Here is a 27,260-nt window from a genome sequence, read left to right on the forward strand (position 1 = left end):
TCTTATTGTTTCAGAAGTAGAGGTAAGTGATTCATCAGTCTTATATAATACCCAGTGTTTATTACATCACATACCCTCCGTAATGTCCATCACCCAGTTACTCCATTGCCCCACCCTCGTCCCCTCCAGCAACCCTCAGTTTGTTTCCTATGATTAAGAGTCTCTTATGGTTTGTCTCCCTCTCTGATTTCATCTTGTTTTATTTTTTCCTCTCTTCCCCTATGATCCTCTCTTTTGTTCCTTACATTCCACATATGAGTGAGATCATATGATAATTGTCTTTCTCTGATTGACTTATTTCGCTTAACATGATACCTTCTAGTTCCATCCACATCATTGCAAATGGCAAGATTTCATTTTTTTGGATGGCTGAGTAGCATTCCATTGTATATATATACATCACATCTTCTTTATCCATTCATCTTTCAATGGACATCTGGACTCTTTCCATGGTTTGGCTATTGTGGACATTGCTGCTATAAACATTGGGGTGTTGTGCCCCTTCGGATCACTACATTTGTATCTTTAAGGTAAATACCCAGTAGTGCAATTGCTGGGTCATAGGGTAGCTCTACTTTCAACTTTTTCGAGGAATATCCATACTGTTTTCCAGAGTGACTACACCGGCTTGCCTTCCCACCAACAGTATAGGAGGGTTCCCCTTTCTCTGCATCCCCGCCAACATCTATCGTTTCCTGACTTGTTAATTTTAGCCATTCTGACTGGTGTGAGGTGGTATCTCATTGTGGTTTTGATTTGGATTTCCCTGATGCCGAGTGATGTTGAGCACTTTTTCATGTGTCTGTTGGCCATTTGGATGTCTTTTCAGAAATGTCTGTTCATGTCTTCTGCCCATTTCTTGATTGGATTGTTTGTTTTGGGGGGTGTTGAGTTTGATAAGTTCTTTATAGATTTTGGATACTAGCCCTTTATCTGATATGACATTTGCAAATATCTTCTCCCATTCTTGGTTTGTCTTGGTTTTGTTGACTGTTTCCTTTGCTGTGCAAAAGCTTTTTATCTTGATGAAGTCCCAATAGTTCATTTTTGCCTTTGTTTCCCTTGCCTTTGGAGATGTGTCTAGCAAGAAGTTGCTATGGTCGAAGTCACAGAGGTTGCTGCCTGTGTTCCCCTCTAGGATTTTGATGGATTCCTGTCTCACATTTAGGCCTTTCATCCATTTTGAGTCTATTTTTGTGTAGGGTGTAGGAAATGGTCCAGTTTCATTCTTTTGCATGTGGCTGTCCAATTTTCACAACACCATTTGTTAAAGAGACTGTCCTTTTTCCATTGGATATTCTTTCTTTCTTTGTTGAAGATTAGTTGCCCATAGAGTTGAGGGTCCATTTCTGGGTTGTCTCTTCTGTTCCATTGATATTTGTGTCTATTTTTTGCCAGTACCTTACTGTCTTGATGATTACAGCTTTGTAATGGAGCTTAAAGACTGGAATTGTGATGCCACCAGCTTTGGTTTTCTTTTCAACATTCCTTTGGCAATTAGGGGTTGTTTCTGGTTCCATAGAAATTTTAGGGTTAGTTGTTCCAGCTCTGTGAAAAAAAGTTGATGGTATTTTGATAGGGTACTCAGAAAATTCATGAAAGAAATTGAAGAAGATGCAAAGAAATGGAAAAACATTCCATGCTCATGGGTTGGAAGAACAAATATTATTAAAATGTCTATGCTATCTAGAGCAATCTATGCATTCAATGCAATCCCTAATCTTCTCTTTTTAAAAGGAAACCAGTCATGCTAGATTAGGACCCACCTTTTAACTTAGTCACTTCCATAAAGACACTGTCTCCAAATACAGTCACATTCTGAGGTACTGGAGTTATAAGAACTTTAACATATGAATTTGGTGAGGGGAACACAATTTGGTTCATAATGATGGCACTTTATAATATTTTAATTTGCCAAAAACCAAAAATGTATAAAGCACATGTTTGTGTGAATTTTGTAACAGCATATTGAGGAACTGGAGTCACAGCAAGGTCTCATTATCTGCTTGAGGCCTCTTGTCTGGTAGAAGGCAGAGTCGGAGCCTGGATCTCCTGATTTGAACCTCACTATCTTTTTTCACAAGGGAACTGAGGTAGAACTTGGCATCCCTTAGTCACAGCTTCCTGACTTTATTTGCTGCCTTCCTTTCCTGCTTTAGGCTCCAAACAGTAGGTCAGAGTCTAGAAAGTAAAATAGTTAAAACTTAGTTGATGTATATATATTTTGTTTTTGTCAAAAAGAAAAATGAAACATATTTCTATAATTTCTAGAGGTTTGTGGCACAAAAGGACATACTCCTAAAGATTTATTTTTAGTAAAGGATAAATTTTATTTCCCATACTAAAAATTTTTAGAAATTTGGTCTCCTTCCAGTGGAGCAGATGGGGGGGAGGGGCAATATAGAACTGTCGAGCTCTATTTTGGCTTGTTCCTCAGTAGTTAGACTCTCCAGTGTTATCACAGCATGTGCTACCAAACTACCCCTTTGGCAGCCCTAGCTCAGGAAATGCCAGCTCTCTCGTACCCCATCAGAAGCTCAGTGGATTAACATTTTAGTAACAAGCATTCTTATTGGTTAGGGTTGATTCAAACCTGCCATGAATCTTATCTTTCCTATTAGCAGTGTCTAAATACCTCTTGCAGATCCTAGAGATCATTCTTTTGTCTTATAATTCTTTCTCCTCATATTTTATGTTTATCTTAAATATGTGACTTTTCCAAAGCTTTCTGTATTTACAAAGATACAAATGATTACTTGTATCAAATGAATATCCTACTTTTAAAGGATACAAGTATGAATATGTTTAAGTTTTTTGAGTTATTAAAATTCAAAGGAGAAAGTTTGGTATATGATTATGACAGATGTATTGATTTCTGCCTTTTTTAAAGCATCAAAATAATTAAAAATACTTTCTTTTGAAAGTTGGCCAGGGATACTTTGCCCAGATCCTTTTAAAGGGAAATACGTGATCTATGACCTGGATGGAAATGTTGAACAATATCACATAGAATTCCTGGGTGATCCCCATTCAAGATCATGGATAAATGCAACATTTGTTGGACATTATAGTATCACATTAAAGGTAGGTACAGTAACATCAAACCTTTATTCTTCTTGCACTTGTTTTTAGTTATGGCCATTTTTGTTTCAGAATCTAAAAGATATATAATTATTTACTTTTATATTTATATAAATGAAACAGTATGTACTATTTGTTTAAAATTGAATATTTGTATTTTTAAACAAGTTTTTTCAAAGGAAGTGTAGAAAGTAGGGTAGTTTTAAATTTTATTTTCCTAATGGTGATATAGTATAAATCAACTGAGGACTTTATATAATTGCCTTTTGAAACAATTTTAAGATTATCATTTGGTAGTTTTTAAAAACTCCCTTGAGAAGACTTTAAGTTGTAGGCCTAGCTCACAGGGAAAATTAATTATGGAATGCAACCAGATTTTCAAATTTCAAAGAGAATATTTCATTATACTAACTCCTTCAGTATCTTTTTTACTCTTTTTAAACTTTAAATCACACATTACAACTAATAAATAGACTGGACTCTCAGGTTAATGAGAATAGGTGAACTGGACTTATTTCCATGGTTTGGTTTAGTCATTATAAATCAATTCAATTATCTGTGTCTGTATTCTAATATTGAAACTTTTCATCAGCAAACCATGCTTTCATTAGAAATCTGATTTAAAAATAGGTATCAAATGTGGATTCCTTTGACTGGATGGTTTCTATTTTATAGTGGAAAGTAGATATGTTCAAATACACATGTAAGTGTATGTACATTTAAGGCACACTGTTTAATCCACAGTATAAGTAAATCTGTGTAAATTTGAGGTACTTTAAAATGGACTTTTGCTATATCTTTGGCATAAGCAGTATGTTTTTCTATTCAACTTGAAAGCAACTGAAGGGAAAGCCATTTTAATAAAAATATTTAAGTATAGAATAAAATATATACATTCATTTCATGGTAGTTGTGAGCCAGTCTTCTTAATGTGAGGCACCTTCTCTGCTCTGATATTTTGGATGTGTTCCTAGGCACTTCTGCTGGCAACCACAGAAAACAGGAAGAATTGTTCTCCTTTCTGTGGCCCTTCTCCTCTTTCCTAAAGGACAGGGAAACCTGTTAGCTTCTCATGAAGCAGACCTTAGAATCTTAGAGATCTGACAATAGGATAAAGAGCAAGGCATTCTTAAGAAATTATATTTAAATATAAGTAAAAACTAGAAGTGACTTTTTAAAATGTCTCAACTATATTTCTCTCAGGATTTGAATTTTCTCAGGATTAATTTAAGTAGTGTGATTCCAGTGAGCATACCGTTAGTCCCAAGGACACAGACCAAATCTGATGCAAAACAAAGCCAAACTCAAGCATCTGAAGCCATAGTTTTTAACCTTCTGAAAGCATTAAAGTAAACTTAGAAAATCTTGCAAAGATCATCAATTCAGGGCTGTTTAAAATAAGCAGTTCCCTAATGGGAGGATGAGGACAGAAAAAAATACTTGTTTCCCCTCTCTCTTCCCCTACTCTCCCAGCTAACCAGGTGCTCTAGATGGATAACCCTCTGGGTGCTCACAAGCTCTGGGGCAGGATCTCTCCTCTGTTGTCATTCAGGGTACCTTTCCTACAGGCACTTTCTTTGTCCCTTACTCTTTTTATCTGTCTTTTTTCTTTACTTGCTACCTTGGAGGTGATCTAATATGGGTGCCTTTTTCTGTGGGTCTCTTCATTCAAGGATGAACTGTTAATACCCTTCTACCTCAAATTCAGCTGGCACATGCCAGATTGTCCCTCTGTGCTCTGATTCCCTACTTCTGCCTATCTAAGGATCTGCACTTATAGGGAAGGGGAGATTCATATTGACACCTCATTGCCCCAATCTACTCAAGAAACAGAAAGGAAGAAGGTTGACTCAGCAATACTGCCAGCCAAGATAGAAAAATGGTCAAAAATTTTACATATGAGAAATTGATTAAAAAAGAATAATTTCAAAATATGTATTATCCAGGAATAGCTGAGATTTTCCTGTCCCTGAGAGATGGAGATAGTAGCAACCCAACCTACAGTTCTTTTGCCTAGACTTCCCCAAAATTTAATCTTTTAATGCCCCTCTCTACGCCGGAACTCCCATATCCTCAAATGCTGTCTCTACCCTGTAGTACATTGATTTGGTTATTAAGTTCACATCCCCTTCCCCCATGAAAAAAGATCACTCACACAAAAATTAATGTATGGTAGACAATGTGGACTTTCTTAAAGGTTTTTCTAGAAGTGGAGGAGAGATGTACATTGCACAGGTTGTCTGATCTCTTTTTCTAAAACTAGCAAAGAATGATAGGCATTTAAACTTTCACTGCTTTAATCAACTAAATCTTACTTCATACATTATTTCAATATCATTTTATCCTAATTTGTGTAAGCTTAGTTTAACAAGTGACTAAATATTTTAGAGTTTTCACTGCATATGGACTATGTATATTTTACAGTGTATATGTTAAGGTGGGAGAAAAATATGTTATCCTAGAAAGATATTATATGCATTTATGAGAAAATGAAATATATTTTTAGTGTTAGATTATGAAAATTTTAACTTTTACTTCATGTTTGCCAAGCTTTTATTTTGAATAGTCACTTTCCCCTGGTTGATATATTTATAGGACCACTGACTTACTAATTTTATTGTTGAAAGCATGACAGAGCTGTCACTGTCTATTGATTGGTACAGATGGTAAGGTTTTCCACAATAAATAAAACTTCTCATAGATACACTGGGATATAGTTTAGAAAAAAAGTTGAAGGTGATATTTAGTTGTGTATTTGTAATTTGTATTAGTTTATTCATACATTTTATTTTTTCATTTACTAAAAAATCAGTCGCTATAAAGACAGCTGAAATCTCCCCCTTCCTTAAAGAAAATAGATGTGAACATGTGCCGAATGGCTATTTTTTTAATATTATTTTATTTTACTATGTTATGTAAGTCACCATACAATATATCATTAGTTTTTGATGTAGTGTTCCATGATTCATTGTTTGTGTATAACACCCAGTGCTCCATGCAGTACGTGCCCTCCGTAATACCCATCATCAGGCTAACCCATCCCCCCACCCCTCTCCCCTCTTAAACCCTCAGTTTGTTTCTCGGAGTCCATAGTCTCTCATGGTTCATGTCCCCCCCCAATTTCTCCCCTTTCATTTTTCCCTTCCTTCTCCTAATGTCCTCCATGCTATTCTTTATGTTCCACAAATAAGTGAAACCATATGATAATTGACTTTCTCTGCTTGACTTCTTTCACTTAGCATAATCTCCTCCAGTCCCATCCATGTTGATGTAAAAGTTGGGTATTCATCCTTCCTGATGGCTGAGTAATATTCCATTGTATATATGGACCACATCTTCTTTATCCATTCGTCTGTTGAAGGGCATCTCGGCTCTTTCCACAGTTTGGCTATTGCAGACATTGCTGCTAATGAACATTGGGTGCATATGGCTCTTCTTTTCACTACATCTGTGTCTTTGGGGTAAATACCCAGTAGTGCAATTGCTGGGTCATAGGGTAGCTCTATTTTTAATTTTTTGAGGCTCCTCCACACTGTTTTCCAAAGTGGCTGTACCAACTTGCATTGCCACCAACAGTGTAAGGGTTCCCCTTTCTCCACAACCTCTCCAACATTTGTTGTTTCTTGTCTTATCAATTTTTGCCATTCTAACTGTGTAAGGTGGTATCTCAATGTGGTTTTGATTTGAATTTCCCTGATGGCTAATGATGATGAACATTTTTTCATGTGTCTGTTAGCCATTTGTATGTCTTTGGAGACGTGTCTGTTCATGTCTTCTGCCCATTTTTTGACTTGATTATTTGTTTTTTGGGTGTTGAGTTTGAGAAGTTCTTTATAGATCTTGGATACCAGCCCTTTATCTGTAGTGTCATTTGCAAATATTTTCTCCCATTCTGTGGGTTGCCTCTCTGTTTTGTTAACTGTTTCCTTTGCTGTGCAGAAGCTTTTTATCTTGATGAAATCCCAAAAGTTCATTTTTCTTTTCTTTCACTAGCCTTTGGAGATGTATCTTGAAAGAAGTTGCTGTGGCCGATGTCAAAGAGGTTACTGCCTATGTTCTCCTCTAGGATTTTGATGGATTCCTGTCTCACCTTGAGGTCTTTCATCCATTTTGAATTTATCTTTGTGTATGGTGTTAGAGAATGGTCAAGTTTCATTCTTCTGAATATAGCTGTCCAATTTTCCCAACACCATTTATTGAAGAGACTGTCTTTTTTCCATTGGGCATTCTTTCCTGCTTTGTCAAAGATTATTTGACCATAGAGTTGAGGGTCCATATCTGGGCTCTGTTCTGTTCCATTGGTCTATATGTCTGTTTTTGTGCCAGTACCATGCTGTCTTGGTGATCACTGCTTTGTAATATAGCTTGAAATCAGGCAACGTGATGCCCCCGGCTTTGTTTTTCTTTTTTAACGTTTCCTTGGCAATTCAGGGTCTTTTCTGATTCCATACAAATTTTAGGATTGTTTGTTCCAGCACTTTGAAAATGTCATTGGAACTTTGATTGGGATGGCATTTAAGGTATAGATTGCTCTGGGTAGCATAGACATTTTAACAATGTTTATTCTTCCAATCCATGAGATTGGAATGTTTTTCCATCTTCTTGTGTCTTCTTCAATTTCTTTCATGAGTGTTTTGTAGTTCCTAGAGTATAGATCCTTTACCTCTTTGGTTAGGTTTATTCTGAGGTATCTTATCGTTTTTGGTGCTATTGTAAATGGAATCATTTCTCTAATTTCTCTTTACAGTTGCGTTGTTAGTGTATAAGAAAGCAGTTGATTTCTGTGCATTGATTTTGTATCCTGCCACATTACTGAATTTCTATATTAGTTCTAGTATTTTGAGGGTGGAGTCTTTTGGGTTTCCCACATAAAGTATCATGTCATCTGCGAAGTTTGATTTCTTCTTTGCCAATTTGAATACTTTTATTTCTTTTTGTTGTCTGATTGCTCTTGCTAGGACTTCTAGTACTATGTTGAACAATAGTGGCAAGAGTGGGCATCCTTGTCATGTTCCTGATCTGAAGGGAAATGCTCTCAGCTTTTCCCCATTGAGGATGATATTCACTGTGAATTTTTCATAGATGGATTTTATGAACTTGAGGAATATTCCCTCTATCCCTATACTCTGAAGAGTTTTAATCAGGAAAGGATGTTGTATTTTGTCAAATGCTTTTTCTGCATCAATTGAGAGGACCATATGGTTCTTCTCCCTCCTCTTATTAATATGTTCTATCACATTGATTGATTTGCGAATGTTGAACCACCCTTGCATCCTGGGGATAAATCCCACTTGGTCGTGGTGGATGATCCTTTTAATGTATTATTGGATCCTATTAGCTAGGATTTTGTTGAGGATTTTGGAATCCATATTCATCAGGGATATCACTCTGAAATTCTCCTTTTTGATGGGGTATTTGCCTGGTTTGGCGATTAAGGTAATGCTGGCCTCATAGAATGAGTGGCTTTCCTTCTGTTTCTATTTTGTTAAACAGCTTCAGGAGGACAGGTATTATTTCTTCTTTGAATGTTTGGTAGAATTTCCCAGGGAATCCATCAGGCCCTGGTCTTGTTTTTTGGGAGGTTTTTATCACTGCTTCAATCTCGTTACTGGTTATTGGCCTTTTCAGGTTGTTAGTTTCTTCCTGTTTCTTTCTTGGGAGTATATAGGTTTCCAGGAAGGCATCCATTTCTTCCAGGTTGCTGAATTTATTGGCATATAGTTGTTGATAATAATTTCTAATAATTATTTCTATTTCCTTGGTGTTGTGATCTCTCCCCTTTCATTCATAATTTTATTAATTTGGGTCCTTTCTCTTTTCTTTTGGATAATTCTGGCCAGTGGCTTATCGATCTTATTAATTCTTTCAAAGAACCAGCTTCTAGTTTCGTTGATCTGATCTACTGTGTTTCTGGTTTCTAATTCACTGATCTCTGCTGTAATCTTAATTATTTCTCTTCTAATGCGTGGTTTAGGAATCGTTTGTTGCTTTTTCTCTAGTTCTTTAAGGTGTGGAATTAGTTGGTGAACTCAGAATTTTTCTGTTTTCTTGAGTGAGGCTTGGATGGCTATGTATTTCCCCCTTAGGACCGCCTTTGCAGTATCTCATAGGTTTTGGACTGATGTGTTTTCATTCTCATGGGTTTCCATGAATTGTTTAAGTTCTTTGATTTCCTGATTGACCCAAACATTCTTGAGCAGAGTGGTCTTTAGCTTCCAAGTGTTTGAATTTCTGCCAAATTTTTTCTCATGATTCAGTTCGTTTTAAAGCATTATGGTCTGAGAATATGCAGGGAATAATCTCAATCTTTTGGTATCAGTTGAGACCTGATTTATGACCCAGTATGTGGTCTATTCTGGAGAAAGTTCCATGTGCGCTTGAGAAGAATGAGTATTCTGTTGTTTTAGGGTGGAATTTTATGTATATATCTATGATGTCCATCTGATCTCGTGTGTCATTCAAAGCTCTCGTTTCTTTGTTGATTTTCTGCTTAGATGATCTGTCCATTGCTGAGAGTGGAGTATTGAGGTCTCCTACAATTAACATATTGTTATCAATATGACTCTTTATTTTGGTTAACAGTTGGCTTATGTAGATGGCTGCTCCCATGTTGGGGGCATAGATATTTACAATTGTTAGATCTTCTTGTTGGATAGACCCTTTAAGAATGATATAGTGTCCTTCTGTGTCTCTAACTACAGTGTTTAGCTTAAAATCTAATTTGTCTGATATAAGAATTGCTACCCCAGCTTTCTTTTGAGGTCCGTTGGCATGGAAGATGGAACTTCATCCCTTCACTTTCAGTCTGGATGTATCTTTAGGTTCAAAATGAGTCTCTTGTAGACAGCATATAGATGGGTCCTGTCTTTTTATCCAATCTGCAACCCTGTGCCAGTTTATGGGAGCATTTTGGCCATTCATGTTGAGAGTGATTATTGAAATATATGAATTTATTGTCATCATGTTGCCTGTGAAGACCTTGTTTTTATAGATTGTCTCTGTAAATTTCTGTTCTGTGTCACTCTTGGGGACTTTCTCCTTTTATAGAACCCCCCCTTAATATTTCTTGCAGGGCTGGCTTAGTGGTCACATATTCTTTCAGTATCTGCTGGTCATGGAAGCTCTGCATCTCTCCATCCATTCTAAATGAAAGCCTTGCTGGATAAAGTATTCTTGGCTGCATGTTTTTCTCATTTAGTACCCTGAGTATGTCTTGCCAGGCCTTTCTGGCTTGCCAGGTCTCTGTGGATAGGTCTGATGTTATTCTGATGTTCCTCCCTCTGTACGTAAGGAATCTCTTCCCCCTAACTGCCCTTAAGATGGTTTCCTTGGTTCTAAGATTTGCAAGTTTTACTATTACATGCCGGGGCGTTGGCCTGTTTTCCTTGATCTTGGGAGGGGTCCTCTCTGCCTCTAGGACACTAATGTTTGTTTCATTCCCCAGATTAGGGAAGTTCTCATCTACAATTTGCTCAAATACATCTTTTAGTCCTCTCTCTCTCTCCACTCCCTCCGGGATTCCAGATATTCTGACGTTGGAACGCTTCATGGTGTCACTTACTTCTCTGATTCTATTTTCATGGATTTTGAGTTGTTTTTCCCTGGCCTCCTCTTTTTCCTTCTTGTCTATTAATTGATCTTCTAGATCACTAATTCGTTCTTCTGCCTCACCGTACCTGTTAGATTATCTAGATTAGATTGGATCTCATTGATAGCATTTTTAAGTTCTGCCAATTCAGCTTTCATTTCTGCCCTTAGAGACTCTATGTTGCTATTAATCAATTTCTCTATTCTAGCTATTGTCTTCACAATTGCTAGCCTGAATTCCATCTCCGACGTCTTGGTTAGATCTGTATCCAATCCATTTGTAAATCCATGGCAGAGGTAGTCACAGTCTCTGAATCTTTCCTATTTGGGGGGTTCCTCCTCCTAGTCATTCTGTTCAGGGGTGGTTGAGGGAGTGTACAGAGTCCAAATTTTTGACCACAACCCAAGCAAGATGCACCTGTTTTATAGGGACCTTCAGGTTGTCAGCCTCTTGTTCTCCCAGCCTGTCTTCTGGGGGAGGGGCCTGCTGCGCTGTTACTCAGGCAACCCTGTTTGGGCAGAGTTGCCCTGCTCCCTGTGACGGGGGATGGGTTCAGTGAAAACCGGTTTTTTGGGGATTTTGTTCTCTGGCAGCTTTCCACGTCTCTTCATAGAGTCAGAGCAGAAGAGACTATTTCCAACCCTCTGCCTCAGAGCAGAGAGATCATAGTCTGTTCTTCAGTGATCTCTCCAGGCCACACTATCTCCGTTTCTCTCTGTGCTGCTATAAACTGCAGTATCTTGGGTTGTGCACCCTTTGCAGTGCTCCCAGTCCTTGCCTCCAGGTTGGGCTCATCTCTGCCCTTTGTGCTTCTAAAACCACCAGCCACCCCCAATTCATAGGTGCAGCCCCACCACTCAGGGTTTCTGTCCAGGGGGCTGCCCTAAAGTCCTTTTCCCGTCGCTACTGGTCTGCGAGTCTGTGCCAGGTCCCCAGCATGGGAGGCTATCAGTCACCGGTGGTGTAGGATCCCCACAGTTCAGCTCCCTCCCCCTCCCGTTTATCCTCTGATATCTGCCCACGGAATCATGGCTGCCCACTTCATACCTAAAACCAGCTGCCTGCGATATTCTGTTTGTAGAGATCCAGATCTATCTTCTTATATCTCAGGCTGATTTCATGGATGTTCAGAGTGGTCTCATAGATATTCAGCTCAATTCCAGGGACCGGTTGGAATAGGGTCCCCTACTCCTCCACCATCTTTTCCCCTCCCCCTGGATGGCTATTTTTTTAAGTGTTGTTGCATGGAAAATAATTCTTTCCCCACTAGCACAAATGCTCTTCTTTTATATTTAGCAGATACCTGTCTGCAGAACCCATTATATATGAGTTTATTTTTTAGCTTGTTAAATTACATGACTTAGTTTAACATTTCTTAAGTCTGGCTATGCATTAGAAAGCTTTACAAAATAACAACAAAAAGACAACAGCAACAAGAACATGGTAATGCCTGGGCTCCAGTCTAGTGAATCAGTTAGATCAGAATCTCTTGGAGTAGGGCCAGGCCTCAATAATTTTGTCAAATGAATCTAATGTGCAGGCCAGAGAATAAGAACCACTGACTAAATTTTCTCAACTTGAGGCATCAGAGTTTTGTCAGCTTTGTCTCTACTAGAGTAGTAATATAACTGTAGTTATGGCTTACTGTTTTCTGTTGCCTTCTTCTTTGCTTAGTCTTTCACTTTGCCTGGAAATTATGCTTACTGCCATATATTCACATGTCAAACCCAATAATGATCTGTTTCATTGAACACAGCTTTAAGGTCATTCCTGTCATTAAACATTATGCATAATTCATAATATTGCTGATAAAGCTGATATATAATTTGAACTTAATATTTTTAGTATGTTGAAGTTGATCATCTGTCTTATTGGTTGTATAGAGTCATTATAATTTTTCTTGGACATAAGTAATGTACTCCAACCAATGACCTTGGTTGGAGGTCCAACCTTGGCCTACACTTTTCTAAAAGTTTTTCAGGTTGCCAAGAAAAGTAGATAGTTCACCCCTGATGCTGTGATGCTCTTGTGGTAAAATTTAGGGGTTTATTTTGTCGATGATGTGAATGGATTTTTTTGGCTGTATATTTTAGTGGTCTGCTTACTACTGTATGTAGGATATAACTGTAGGTATGCAATCATCTCTTTGGGTTCCAGATATCATTTGAGTATTTACCCATTGTGTTATGGAGTTGCCTGTATTTTCTGGGGCAATAAACAGGAAACAATGCCATGTTGCTAAAGTTGAGCTTCTGCAGCTCCTTCCATTCTGCTTCCTAATTGGAGGAGTCATTGAAAGTGTTCACCAGAATTTTTCAGGTCCCTTCCTTCCTGTTACAAAGTAGAATTGCACATTCGATACTTGTGGTGGGGTGGGGCCAGTGAGTTGTGTGGAATTGATGAATGTCACCTCTTTGAGCACGTAAATGTGTGCAGTGCAACATCCTCCAGAGTTAATTCTTTCCCTGTGGCACTGTGACTGATAATGTTTGAAATGTTGATTTGCTCCTCTCTCAGCCTGGATCCCTCAGTGACTACTCTCAGCAAACCACCTCCCCCTCCCCACCAGATAACAGATAAGCAGTGTGAGGAAGATATAGACCTTGTGTTAAACCCCTGGGATTATTCCAAAAGATACACTAATGATGGCACTGAAGATGTCACAGTTCTTTGTAACTTGAATCTTTAGAAGAACCATTCTGAAATTTTAGTACCCTTAAGAATTTGGCCAAATGACTGAAATCACATTACTCTAACTCTTCCAGTCTGTAAATAGAAGTGATAACACAACTTGTTATCCTATAGTAACTTACTAAATAAGTTTGTTTATTTGCTGTATAATGATAAACATATGAGTAGAAATTACCAACTGTTGATCAATTTATTGAGTATAAATTTGGTCTAGTAAATATCCTCCAACAAAGGGCTCTGATGTCAGCATGCAGTATGATGACTCCAACAGCTAAAAGAGCCTACAAGCAGCAATGATATAGTGAGTCTCTGCTGTAGGCCACGAGTTGGGTAGATCCTTTTCATATAATTTTTAAAGTTTTACAGCAACCCCATGAAGATAGGCATTGTCACTATTTTTACATATATAGAAGAAACTGAGATTCAGGCTACTTATCTAGCCCAAGGTCAATCAGCCACCAAATGATGAAATAATGATTAGAGTTATTATGTCTAACTCCAAAGTCCAAGTTATTTCTTTTTCTATACCATGCCAAATTTACTTATTCATACTTAGTGGTCTAATTTATTGTTGAATGTTTTCCCAGACTTGCACCTACAAAATGAGGAAAATTCTCACCTTTAATTCTAATATATGTGTTGAATCATGGCAGTCTCTGGCAGACTTCCTCTTTATTTGTCCCTTGATCTACCCCTTTGGAGGACTAGTGACAAGCAGAACTCTTGATATTTTCAAATTACATTTGCAATAGTCATAACAAGTGCATCTGGATTAACATCTATTTGAGCAAGTGTTTTGCTCTTTATGATCCAAATTCTAAGACTGTAACTTGTAATAAGGATTAGCAAATTAGTTTATAACTAGATCATCAGGCAGTGTTTCCCTCTTAGAGTAATGGAGTGAAACTGGATACAAATCTGTTGAGCCAACTCAGTGGAAAAATACATTTGCAAGATATTTATCTTCCTCATCTTACAATGTGGTTACATTCTGATAAATTCACAATAAGTTGAAAATATCATGACTCAAAAATGCATTTAATACACCTAACCTACTAAACTTCATAGTTTAGCGTAGCCTACCTTAAATATTCTTAGAACACTTATATTAGCCTATGGTTGGGCGAAGTCATCTGATACAAAGTTGATAATAAAGTGTTGAATATTGCATTTAATCGAATACTGTAAAGAAAGTGAAAAAAGCTTAGTTATATGGGTACAAAAAGGTTGTCAGTGTACGGGTTGTTTACCCTCATGATTGTGGGCTGACTGGGAGCTATGGCTTGCTACCACTGCCCAGCAGCATGAGAGAGTATCAACTACATATTGCTAGCCCAGGAAAAGATTCCAATTCCAAATCTGAAGTATGGTTTCTACTGAATGTGTATCACTTTTGCACCATTGTAAAGTCGAAAAATTGTAAGTTGGACCATCATAAGTTAGGAACTATCTGTATATATATGCTTTTGTACCACGTTCCTGCTGGCAAATAATCTGTGTAGCTATCAAACTCTCAGTCAGTTTTTATTGTACAAGTGCCATATTTGATATAAAATTTGCTGTAAATTTGGTATTATTGGATTAAGATTTTTTGTTTGTTTGCTTGTTTTCTACACATTCTTTAGTTTTTGGCCTGGAGAAAGGTTAAGGGAATTAGAACATGTTTCTGCAACTGTGACCTTCCTTGTGACAAATATGCCAAGAAAACTTCTATAGTAATGTATATTAGGAAAAAAAAATTAAGTTGTCATAGTAGTTAATAAGACAGGCTCTAGAGCCATGCTCTTTGGGTTTGAAGGTTGGCTCTGCTACTTACCAGATGATTAACCTCAGGCAAGTCACTTAGTCTTTACAAATCCCACATGCCTCACTTTAAAATGGGGGTTATAATAGTATCTGCCTCATAAAGATGTTGTAAGGGTTAACTGAGATAATACTGCAAAGCATTTGGCATACTGCTTGTCATATAATAGGCTCCTTTAAAATTATTATTATTTGCTGTATAGTTGACATATGTTATATTAGTTTCAGGTGGACAGCATAGTGATTTGACAATTTTATACAGTACTTAATGCTCACCATGATAAGTGTAGTCACTATAGTAGGCTCTTAATAGACATTAGTTGATGTTATTCATTGAAACTACAGGTGAGGGCGCCTGGGTGGCTCAGTTGGTTAAGCGACTGCCTTCAGCTCAGGTCATGATCCTGGAGTCCTGGGATCGAGTCCCACATCGGGCTCCCTGCTCAGCAGGGAGTCAGCTTCTCCCTATGACCCTCTTACCTCTCGTGCTCTCTGTCTCTCATTCTCTTTTTCTCAAATAAATAAATAAAATCTTTAAAAAAAAAAAAAAGAAAGAAACTACAGGTAAAGAATACATTTAAATTATTTATTTCCTTTCCCTAGAAACCCACATCTAAAAAAAGATACCAAGAACAATAAGATGGAGAATAATATCTTATCTTTTGATTAAGATCATATGTGAAAAATGATATAATTTTAGTGTTTTCTATCAACCAACATGATGCTCCTGGCAATGGGAGGAAATAAAGCTAATTGATCATTGTATCCTTTGATTCTTTAGTACATGACTGAAAGAGACCATTGGTGCAGTGCTTTTCTAGGTTAGTGTAAACAGTTCTCTGAACTATTGAAAGCAGGAGATAAGTTAGAGCCTTCTTAATCTGACTCCTTGGTGAGTGAATAGTCCCCCATATCAGCAATGCCTTGAGAGTGCTTTGGATTTGTTTGATGGAATTTGGAAGGAGAATAGGAAATATTATCTTTCATGTTCTTTGCAACTGAATGAAACCAGTTTCTTTCCCTATCTCTATTCCGCTTTTTGGTTCGCTCACATTTATGTATGCTGACTTGGCTGCTCCAAATAAATTCTTGAATTCACCTCTGTCATCTCCCGACTTCATCTCTTATGAATTTAGATAGCTATGAACTTCTACTGAAGTTAAAAAGTCCAAATCCAAATAATATGGCCAACTTTATGCTCAGCTTATAAAGGACAGAACAGGTGGCTACCTTTCCATCATCAAATGCATGAAAAATGTATTAAGTATCACCTAGGTTTCTCATATTGACTCTTCACTGGAACAGCAATAATCTTTTCTAAGGGGGCGCCTGGGTGGCTCAGTCGTTAAGCGTCTGCCTTCGGCTCAGGTCATGATCCCAGGGTCCTGGGATCGAGCCCCGCATCGGGCTCCCTGCTCAGCAGGAGGCCTGCTTCTCCTTCTCTCACTCCCTCTGCTTGTGTTCCCTCTCTTGCTGTGTCTCTCTGTCAAATAAATAAAATCTTAAAAAAATAAATAAATAAATAAATAAATAAATAATAATAATCTTTTCTAAGAAATTCCAATATACAGCTTTCTCAATTTTCTAGAAATGTTTAGTTTCTGTTAAAGGAACCAGAGTCAGATCATTGTTTTTAAGTCAAAATACAGGCTCACTAAATTGCCTTCAGAGTCATACCCCTTATGAGTAAGTCTATCTTAAAATGAATCTTTTATGTTAGGGATCTCAAATTAGTAAATAGTTGTGGAGTAACTTTTTGGTACATTGTTCCATAGTGAATAGTGAAATCCAAAACTCATAATCACATAGCTGAAAGTCTACAATTAATCTATTAACTTTCTTTTTGATTTCTTTCTAATTCCCCCACATACTGATTGATTATATCATATCTTCTAGCCAAAGGCTAAGACCAATCCATGACTCAGTCAAAACCCATTCTCCCTAAACCCTAAACAATACCGACTAAACTAACTTTGAAAATAAATTTCAGAATTACCACTTCCTTACCATTTTGTTTAGCTCCCAAAATGTGTACTGATTCTACATCACATATTTAACCATCCTCTTCTCCTAGAATTCCCACTTGCTTTTACAATTCTGTTGTGAAACAGAATCTGAGCATCTGTCTATAGTAAATACAACAATTGTTTCCCCATAAACACATATTCCATAAAAAATAAGCAAATGTGGAGTAGAAAATAGCAGCCAAGTAAATTTTCTTTAGGTCCAGGTCTTGATAACCATATGTACTATTGCTTAAAATCCATTAGGCCAATCCTGACATTTTTAAGGCTCAGGACAAAAAAGTACATGCTTATTTTCCTGGCTGATTTAAACCCATCCTCCCAGTCCTGTTGAATGTCCCCAGCTGTAACAGTCAGCCTGGCCAGAGCAATGGGAGATAGCCACACTTTAGATAAGCACAGGCCTTAAAAATTATCCATTGACTCAGTGTTCACTTTGCTTCATGTGCTCTGTTTCATCAATGTATTAGTAATACTTTATTACTAATAATTCATTACTAATACTGTCATTTTATGTAGCAGTGTTTACAACAGCTCTCTTGCTATAGACTTAACAATATACTTAGTTTTGCAAAATAAAAAGTATAGCTTGAGGAGCACCTGGGTGGCTCAGTTGGTTGAGTGTCCAACTCTTGATTTCGGCTCAGGTCATGATCTCAGGGTCCTGGGATTGAGCCCCACATTGGACTCCACACAGAGTGGGGAGTCTGCTTGGGGTTCTCTCTCTCCCCTTCTCTCTGCTCCTTCTTCCTGCTCTCTCTCTCAAATAAATAAATAAATCTTTTTAAAAAGTCTTCAACTTGAAAGCAGAATATATAAAATTCTTTAAGCTGTTGCAATAAATGAATTTAAGTTTTTGATTCTTTTTAAAAATTATGATAAAATATATGTAACATAAAATTGAATATTTAACTACATGTTCAATGGTGATTAAGTTTTCAACTACTGATTAATAATCCTAGAAAAAATTTTCCTAAGAAATATAAATATGACCTGATACAGAAAGTACCAGATGACAGGTCTCTGTTATTTTCAATACCCTCTATTTCTTAGGATATGGGCTACAAGCCTCTTCATAACCCCATCTCTGAGACTTGTGCAACAGAATTGCCTTTTTTTTTAAAGATTTTATTTATCTGAGCGAGAGAGAGCACGAGCAGGAGGGAGGGGCAGAGAGAGAGGGAGAAGTAGATTCCCCACTGAGTGGGGGGCCTGACACAGGGCTTGATCCCAGGACCCTGAGATCATGAGGTGAGCCAAAGGCAGACCCTTAACTGACTGAGCCACCTAGGCGCCCCAATAGAATTGCCTTTTAGTGAAATAAAATTTTATAGTGGTTGAGCCCACAAATTCTGGAGCTTGATGGCCTGTGTATGAACCCCAACTCTGTCACTTACTAACTACATGAGCTTGGTCAAGTTCTAAACTCAGTACCTCTGTTTCCTTATTTGTAAAATGAAGATAGCAATAGTACCTACCTCATGAGCTTGTTAGGAAGTTAAAATGATTTGTTTGTAAAGTGCTTAAAACTGTACTTGACGCCTAGTGCTACACAAGCATTGGGTAAATTAGTAAATTAAAAAATTAATAATAGACTCTTTCACAGAACTCCTATGGAAATAAAATGTGTACTCAGCCAACTCCTCCCTGCTGTGAATAGAGTTCCTCTCTCATTGTCTTGGATTGCATAGACCAAATGATAAATATTTATGTCCTGATCAGTTATGACATTAATAATGAATATTTGAAAAATGCTTTACATTTTACAAGTACTTTTTACAAAAAAAAAAAAAGTACTTTTTACATACACTATCTCATGTGATCTTCATTCATTGTTAAGAAAGTTGAAGCTTAGGTTAAGTGACTTGCCTAAGGCCACACGTAGCAGAACTGAGACTCAAGCCTAGGTCTTCTGATTACAAACTCCAGGTTTTTACATTATGTGTCAACCTGCTTGAAATTTATGTTGGGCCATCTGCTTCTAATCTTCATAAGCATACCAAATTCATAATAAGCTATCATCTATAAACTGGAAGATCACAATATCCTTCTTACTGATCTCCTGCTGTTAATTCAGCCAACTTGGTTAATTAACTTAGCCATAAACCAGAACTTTTCAAAGTTGGACAAAGATGTGAAAGCTTTCTTCTTCATGTTTAATGTATTGATTCTTAGACAGAGATTTAAGACTCCTTCATGAGTATCATTAAAACCTAGTATCTATTTTATTCTCTTGTAACTTTAGCAGTAATTGGTTATTATTAGTACAAACGTTGGTATCTCGATGCCAGGATTTGTTTTGGTTTTTTGTTTTGTTTTACTATACTGCTGGTTCCCAAAATTGCTCATTGTCAGAGAGCTCTTTAAAATATTACTATTCCTTATTATTCAGCCATAAAAAAGATAAGTAAATTCTACCATTTGTGATGACATGGATAAACTTTGAAAAGCATTATACTAAGTGAAATAAGTCAGACAGAGAAAGACAAATACCATATGGCCTCACTTATATGCGGAATCTAAACAACAACAACAAACTCATAGAAAAAAAAATCAGATTTGTGGTTATCAGAGGTGGAGGGTGGAGGAAGGGAATTGGAGGAAGGTGGTCAAAAGGTACACATTTCCAGCGATAAAGTAAATTAAGTACTGGGGTATAAGTTACAACATGATGACTATAGCTAACACTGCTGTGTGATATATAGGAAAGTTGTTAAGAGAGTAAATCCTAAGAGTTCTCATCATAAGGAAAACATTTTTTGTTTGTTTTTTCTTCTTTCTTTTTATTTTATCTATATGAGAAGATGGATGTTAGCCAAAGCTATTGTGGTAATCATTTCACAATATATGCAAAACAAACCATCATGCTGTATGCCTTAAACTTACACAGTGCTGTGTGGTTAATTATTTCTCAATAAAACTTGGAATAGGGGGGAAAGGGAAAAGATGGCAGAGGAGTAGGGGACCCTATTTCAACTGGTCCCTGGAATTGAGCTGGATATCTACCAGACCACTCTGAGCACCCACGAAATCAGCCAGAGATGTAAGAAGATCTGGATCTCTACAAACAGAATAGTCACAGGTGGTTGGTTTTGAGGTATGAAGCGGGGAGCCGTGATTCCACGGGCAGCTGTGATTCCGCGGGCAGATATCGGAGGATAAACGGCAGCAGAAGGGTGCCTGGCTGTGGGGATCCTACACCACCGGTGAGCAACAGCCTCGCGCGCTGCGGACGGGCACAGACTCGCACCGGTAGCAGCGGGGAAAGGACTTTAGGGCAGCCCCCGGGGCAGAAACCCAGAGCAGCGGGGTCGTGTGCGCATGAATTGGGAGCGGTTGGTGGTTTTAGAAGCACAAAGGGCAGAGACACACCCCAACCTGGAGGCAGGACTGGGGGCGCTGCGGAGGGGCGCACAACCCAGGACGCTGCAGTTTATAGCAGCTCGGACAGAAACGGAGACAGTGTGGCCTGGAGGGCTCACTGAAGAACAGACTGAGGTCTCTCTGCTCTAAGGCAGAGGGTTGGAAACAGTCTCTTCTGCTCTGACTCGCAGAAGAGATGCGGAAAGCCACCAGGGAAAGCCGCCAGAGAACAAAAGCCCCAAAGACTGATTCCCGGTGAGCCCATCCCCCATGACAGGGGGGGCAGGGCAACTCCGCCCAAACAGGGTTGCCTGAGTAACAGTGCGGCAGGCCCCTCCCGCAGAAGACAGGCTGGGAAAACAAGAGGCCAGCAACCCTAAGGTCCCAAGAAAACAGGTGCATCTTGCTTGGGTTCTGGTCAATAATTTGGCCTCTATACATTCCCTCAAACACCCATCAACAGAATGATTAGGAGGAGGAGCCCCCAAAACAGAAAAGACTCAGAGATTATGACTTATGCTGCAGATTTACAAATGGATGCAGATATAACCAAGATGTGGGAGATGGAATTCAGGCTAGCAATTGTGAAGACAATGGCTAGAATGGAGAAATCAATTAATGGCAACATAGTGTCTCTAAGGGCAGAAATAAAAGGTGAATTGGCAGAACTTAAAAATGCTATCAATGAGATCCAATCCAATCTAGATAATCTAAAAGCTAGGGTAATTGAGGCAGAAGAGCAAATAAGCGACCTGGAAGATAATATAATAGATAAAAAGGGAAAAGAGGAGACCAGGGAAAAACAACTCAGAATCCATGAAAATAGAATCAGAGAAATAAGTGACACAATGGAGCATTCCAATGTCAGAATAATTGGAATCCCGAGGGAGTGGAGAGAGAGAGAGGACTAGAAGATGTATTTGAGCAAATTGTAGATGAGAACTTCCCTAATCTGGGGAATGAAACAAACATTCGAGTCCTAGAGGCAGAGAGGACCCCTCCCAAGATCAAGGAAAACAGGCCAACACCCCGACATGTAACAGTAAAACTTGCAAATCTTAGAACCAAGGAAACCATCTTAAGGGCAGTTAGGGGGAAGAGATTCCTTACATACAGAGGGAGGAACATCAGAATAATGTCAGACCTATCCACAGAGACCTGGCAAGCCAGAAAGGCCTGGCAAGACATACTCAGGGTACTAAATGAGAAGAACATGCAGCCAAAAATACTTTATCCAGCAAGGCTTTCATTTAGAATGGATGGAGAGATGCAGAGCTTCCATGACCAGCAGAAACTGAAAGAATATGTGACCACTAAGCTGGCCCTGCAAGAAATATTAAGGGGGGTTCTATAAAAGGAGAAAGACCCCAAGAGTGATCTACAACAGAAATTTACAGGGGCAATCTATAAAAACAACATCTTCACAGGCAACATGATGACAATTAATTCATATCTTTCAATAATCACTCTCAACATGAATGGCCTAAATGCTCCCATAAAATGGCACAGGGTTGCAGATTGGATAAAAAGACAGGACCCATCTATATGCTGTCTACAAGAGACTCATTTTGAACCTAAAGATACATCCAGACTGAAAGTGAAGGGATGGAGATCCATCTTCCATGCCAGCGGACCTCAAAAGAAAGCTGGGGTAGCAATTCTTATATCAGACAAATTAGATTTTGAACTGAAGTCTGTAATAAGAGACACAGAAGGACACTATATCATTCTTCAAGGGTCTATCCAACAAGAAGATCTAACAATTGTAAATATCTATGCCCCCAACATGGGAGCAGCCATCTACATAAGCCAACTGTTAACCAAAATAAAGAGTCACATTGATAACAACGTTAATTGTAGGAGACCTCAATACTCCACTCTCAGCCATGGACAGATCATGTAAGCAGAAAATCAACAAGGAAACAAGAGCTTTGAATGATACATTGGACCAGATGGACTTCATAGATACTTACAGAACATTCCACCCTAAAACAACAGAATACTCATTCTTCTCGAGCGCACATGGAACTTTCTCCAGAATAGACCATATACTGGGTCATAAATCAGGTCTCAACTGATACCAAAAGATTGAGATTATTCCCTGCATATTCTCAGACCATAATGCTTTAAAACTGGAACTCAATCACAAGAAAAAATTTGGCAGAAATTCAAACACTTGGAAGCTAAAGACCACTCTGCTCAAGAATGCTTGGGTCAACCAGGAAATCAAAGAAGAACTTAAACAATTCATGGAAATCAACGAGAATGAAAACACATCAGTCCAAAACCTATGAGATACTGCAAAGGCGGTCCTAAGGGGGAAATACATAGCCATCCAAGCCTCACTCAAAAAAATAGAAAAATCCCGAATTCACCAACTAACTCTACACCTTAAAGAACTAGAGAAAAAGCACCAAACGATGCCTAAGCCACACATTAGAAGAGAAATAATTAAGATTACAGCAGAAATCAATGAATTAGAAACAAGAAACACAGTAGATCAGATCAACGAAACTAGAAGCTGATTCTTTGAAAGAATTAATAAGATCGATAAACCACTGGCCAGTCTTATCCAAAAGAAAAGAGAAAGGACCCAAATTAATAAAATTATGAATGAAAGGGGAGAGATCACGACTAACACCAAGGAAATAGAAACAATTATTAGAAATTATTATCAACAACTATATGCCAATAAACTGAGCAATCTGGATGAAATGGAGGCCTTCCTGGAAACCTATAAGCTGCCAAGACTGAAACAGGAAGAAATTGACAACCTGAATAGGCCAATAACCAGTAATGAGATTGAAGCAGTGATCCAAAACCTCCCGAAAAACAAGAGTCCAGGGCCTGATGGATTCCCTGGGGAATTCCACCAAACATTCAAAGAAGAAATAATACCTATTCTACTGAAGCTGTTTCAAAAAATAGAAACAGAAGGAAAACTTCCAAACTCATTCTGTGAGGCCAGCATTACCTTAATCCCCAAACCAGGCAAATACCCCATCAAAAAGGAGAATTTCAGAGTGATATCCCTGATGAATATGGATTCCAAAATCCTCAACAAAATCCCAGCTAATAGGATCCAATAATACATTAAAAGGATCATCCACCATGACCAAGTGGGATTTATCCCCAGGATGCAAGGGTGGTTCAACATTCGCAAATCAATCAATGTGATAGAACATATTAATAAGAGGAGGGAGAAGAACCATATGGTCCTCCCACTTGATGCAGAAAAAGCATTTGACAAAATACAACATCCTTTCCTGATTAAAACTCTTCAGAGTATAGGGATAGAGGGAACATTCCTCAAGCTCATAAAATCCATCTATGAAAAACCCACAGCGAATATCATCCTCAATGGGGAAAAGCTGAGAGCCTTTCCCTTAAGATCAGGAACACGTCAAGGATGCCCACTCTCGCCACTATTGTTCAACATAGTACTAGAAGTCCTAGCAAGAGCAATCAGACAACAAAAAGAAATAAAAGGTATTCAAATTGGCAAAGAAGAAGTCAAACTCTCTCTTTTTGCAGACGACATGATACTTTATGTGGACAACCCAAAAGACTCCACCCCCAAATTACTAGAAATCATCCAGCAATTCAGTAATGTGGCAGGATACAAAATCAATGCACAGAAATCAGTTGCTTTCTTATACACTAACAATGCAACTGTAGAAAGAGAAATTAGAGAAACGATTCCATTTACAATAGCACCAAAAACCGTAAGATACCTTGGAATAAACCTAACCAAAGAGGTAAAGGATCTATACTCTAGGAACTACAAAACACTCATGAAAGAAATTGAAGACACAAAAAGATGGAAAAATATTCCATGCTCAGAGATCGGAAGAATAAACATTGTTAAAATGTCTATGCTACCCAGAGCCATCTATACCTTAAATGCCATCCCGATCAAAATTCCAATGACATTTTTCAAAGTGCTGGAACAAACAATCCTAAAATTTGTATGGAATCAGAAAAGACCCCGAATCGCCAAGGAAATGTTGAAAAAGAAAAACAAAGCCGGGGGCATCACGTTGCCTGATTTCAAGCTATATTACAAAGCTGTGATCACCAAGACAGCATGGTACTGTCACAAAAACAGACATACAGACCAATGGAGCAGAATAGAGAACCCAGATATGGACCCTCAACTCTATGGTCAAATAATCTTTGACAAAGCAGGAAAAAACATGCAATGGAAAAAAGACAGTCTCTTCAATAAGTGGTGCTAGGAAAACTGGACAGCCACATGCAGAAGAATGACACTCGACCATTCTCTAACACCATACACAAAGATAAACTCAAAATGGATGAAAGACCTCAATGTGAGACAGGAATCCATCAAAATCCTAGAGGAGAACATAGGCAGTAACCTCTTTGACATCGCCCATAGCAACTTCTTTCAAGATACATCTCCAAAAGCTAGTGAAACAAAAGCAAAAATGAACTTTTGGGACTTCGTCAGGATAAAAATCTTCTACACAGCAAAGGAAGCAGTCAACAAAACAAAGAGGCAACCCACAGAATGGGAGAAGATATTTGCAAATGACACTACAGATAAAGGGCTGGTATCCAAGATCTATAAAGAACTTCTCAAACTCAACACCCAAAAAACAAATAATCAATTCAAAAAGTAGGTAGAAGACATGAACAGACACTTCTCCAAAGAAGACATACAAATGGCTAACAGACACATGAAAAAATGTTCATCATCATTAGCCATCAGGGAAATCCAAATCAAAACCACATTGAGATACCACCTTACACCAGTTAGAATGGCCAAAATGGACAGGGAAAGAAACAACAAATGTTGGAGAGGTTGTGGAGAAAGGGGAACCCTCTTACACTGTTGGTGGGAATGCAAGTTGGTATAGCCACTTTGGAAAACAGTGTGGAGGTGCCTCAAAAAATTAAAAATAGAGCTACCCTATGACCCAGCAATTGCACTACTGGGTATTTACCCCAAAGACACAGATGTAGTGAAAAGAAGGGCCATATACACCCCAATGTTCATAGCAGCAATGTCCGCAATAGCCAAACTGTGGAAAGAGCCGAGATGCCCTTCAACAGATGAATGGATAAAGAAGATGTGGTCCATATATACAATGGAATATTACTCAGCCATTAGGAAGGATGAATACCCAACTTTTACATCAACATGGATGGGACTGGAGGAGATTATGCTAAGTGAAATAAGTCAAGCAGAGAAAGTCAATTATCATATGGTTTCACTTATTTGTGGAACATAAGGAATAGCATGGAGGACATTAGGAGAAGGAAGGGAAAAATGGGCTGGGGGAATTGGAGGGAGAGATGAACCATGAGAGACTATGGACCTGAGAAACAAACAGGGTTTTAGAGGGGAGGGGGGAGGGAGGATTGGTTAGCCAGGTGATGGGTATTAAAGAGGGCACGTACTGCATGGAGCACTGGGTGTTATACAAAAACAATGGATCGTGGATCACCACATCAAAAACCAATGATGTATTGTATAGTGACTAACATAACATAATAAAATTTTAAAAAAATAAAAAATAAGACTAGGAAAAGAATACATATGTCTGTATGCATATATACATATATATATGTATGTATTTCTGGTATATATAGGCACATATATATACAAGTATTTGTATTTATTCCTGAACCTACTTGGGAATGTTCTGTGAATCTATATTGTTCCTCAGTGAATCTCAAGAACCACTATATAGCAGATTATCTCACCATAAATACCTATTTTCTATGTTTACTGGAATTACCTAAAGAAAATATTTATGAAAATGTGTATTTTTATTATGTTGCATTTTGTGTGTGTATGTATGTGTGTGAAACATATAAGTGTGTTTATGAGTTTGTGGTGCTAAAGAAGCCAGACAGATCTTCAGCAAAATTATGTTAGACTCCCCTGTCCCTTTAAATAGTTTCTCTCTTTGGTGGTGGTTGATTTTTTCCCTGCTGTGACAGCTGGAGCCCTCTTCTTTTTCTCTCCTCTCAAAATCTGATTTCAGTTCCATCACACTAAATGACCAATATATTGGTTGTATAAAAATTGTTTTCAGAAGGATGTCAGTCTAAATAATAGACCAACCTAAAATGTCAGACTGGGACTTCTTTAAAAAACAACCACCACCACAGCATGTAACAGTTGTCTATCCTAATAGGAAAAGAGCTTAGATATTCAAATTACTTAGTAAAACATATGTTAAAGTCTAAGTTAATAAAAAGTTCATCTGGTATCCTGTGATTTTTCTGATATTCCATTGGGACTATTTTAAACTGCTTGGCTTCCTCCTCTGCCCTCTACCCCCAGCTTTGCAAGGAATACTCAGTTCCTGTTTTGGTAATTCCCAATATTTCAAGCCAAGTAATGGAACCACACTGTAATTGGACTCTCAAATTTCCTTATTCTTTCTATCTAATTTCTCCCCTAGTACTCATTTAATTTTCAGTATTATCTCTCAGATATAATACATAATCTCTCAGATCCTTTAAAGGATCAGACTAAACAGAACTAGAACTTTTTTTTTTTTTTTGTCAGCTTAGCTAGTTCACACTTTCCAGTAGTGTGGGGAGTAGACATAAGTTATTTTGATCTTAAAATCCTGCTGCGTTAGAGTAAGCAAAATTCCTATTTATGTATACCACAGGAAACTTAGAGTAAACAATAAATTAATAAGATTTTGAAAGCAATATTTCCTTCAGGT

General features: G+C 38.0%; 1 protein-coding gene across 2 annotated transcripts in view; it reads left to right on the plus strand.

Moving 5' to 3' along the window:
• The window catches only part of LOC123862956 (RNA-binding motif, single-stranded-interacting protein 3), a 1,542,535-nt gene that overhangs the window by 56,600 nt on the left and 1,458,675 nt on the right, over nucleotides 1–27,260 (plus strand). For both annotated transcript variants that reach the window (XM_064588878.1, XM_045903918.3), the window contains exon 4: nucleotides 2,925–3,084. In XM_064588878.1, the coding sequence (XP_064444948.1) occupies nucleotides 2,925–3,084 (160 nt within the window). The remainder of the gene's footprint in view (nucleotides 1–2,924; nucleotides 3,085–27,260) is intronic.

This window comes from Mirounga angustirostris, unplaced genomic scaffold (genome assembly GCF_029215605.1).
Source record: "Mirounga angustirostris isolate CCGP_5_RB_7025 unplaced genomic scaffold, mMirAng1.0.hap1 SCAF_1, whole genome shotgun sequence".
Classification (NCBI taxonomy): domain Eukaryota; kingdom Metazoa; phylum Chordata; class Mammalia; order Carnivora; family Phocidae; genus Mirounga; species Mirounga angustirostris.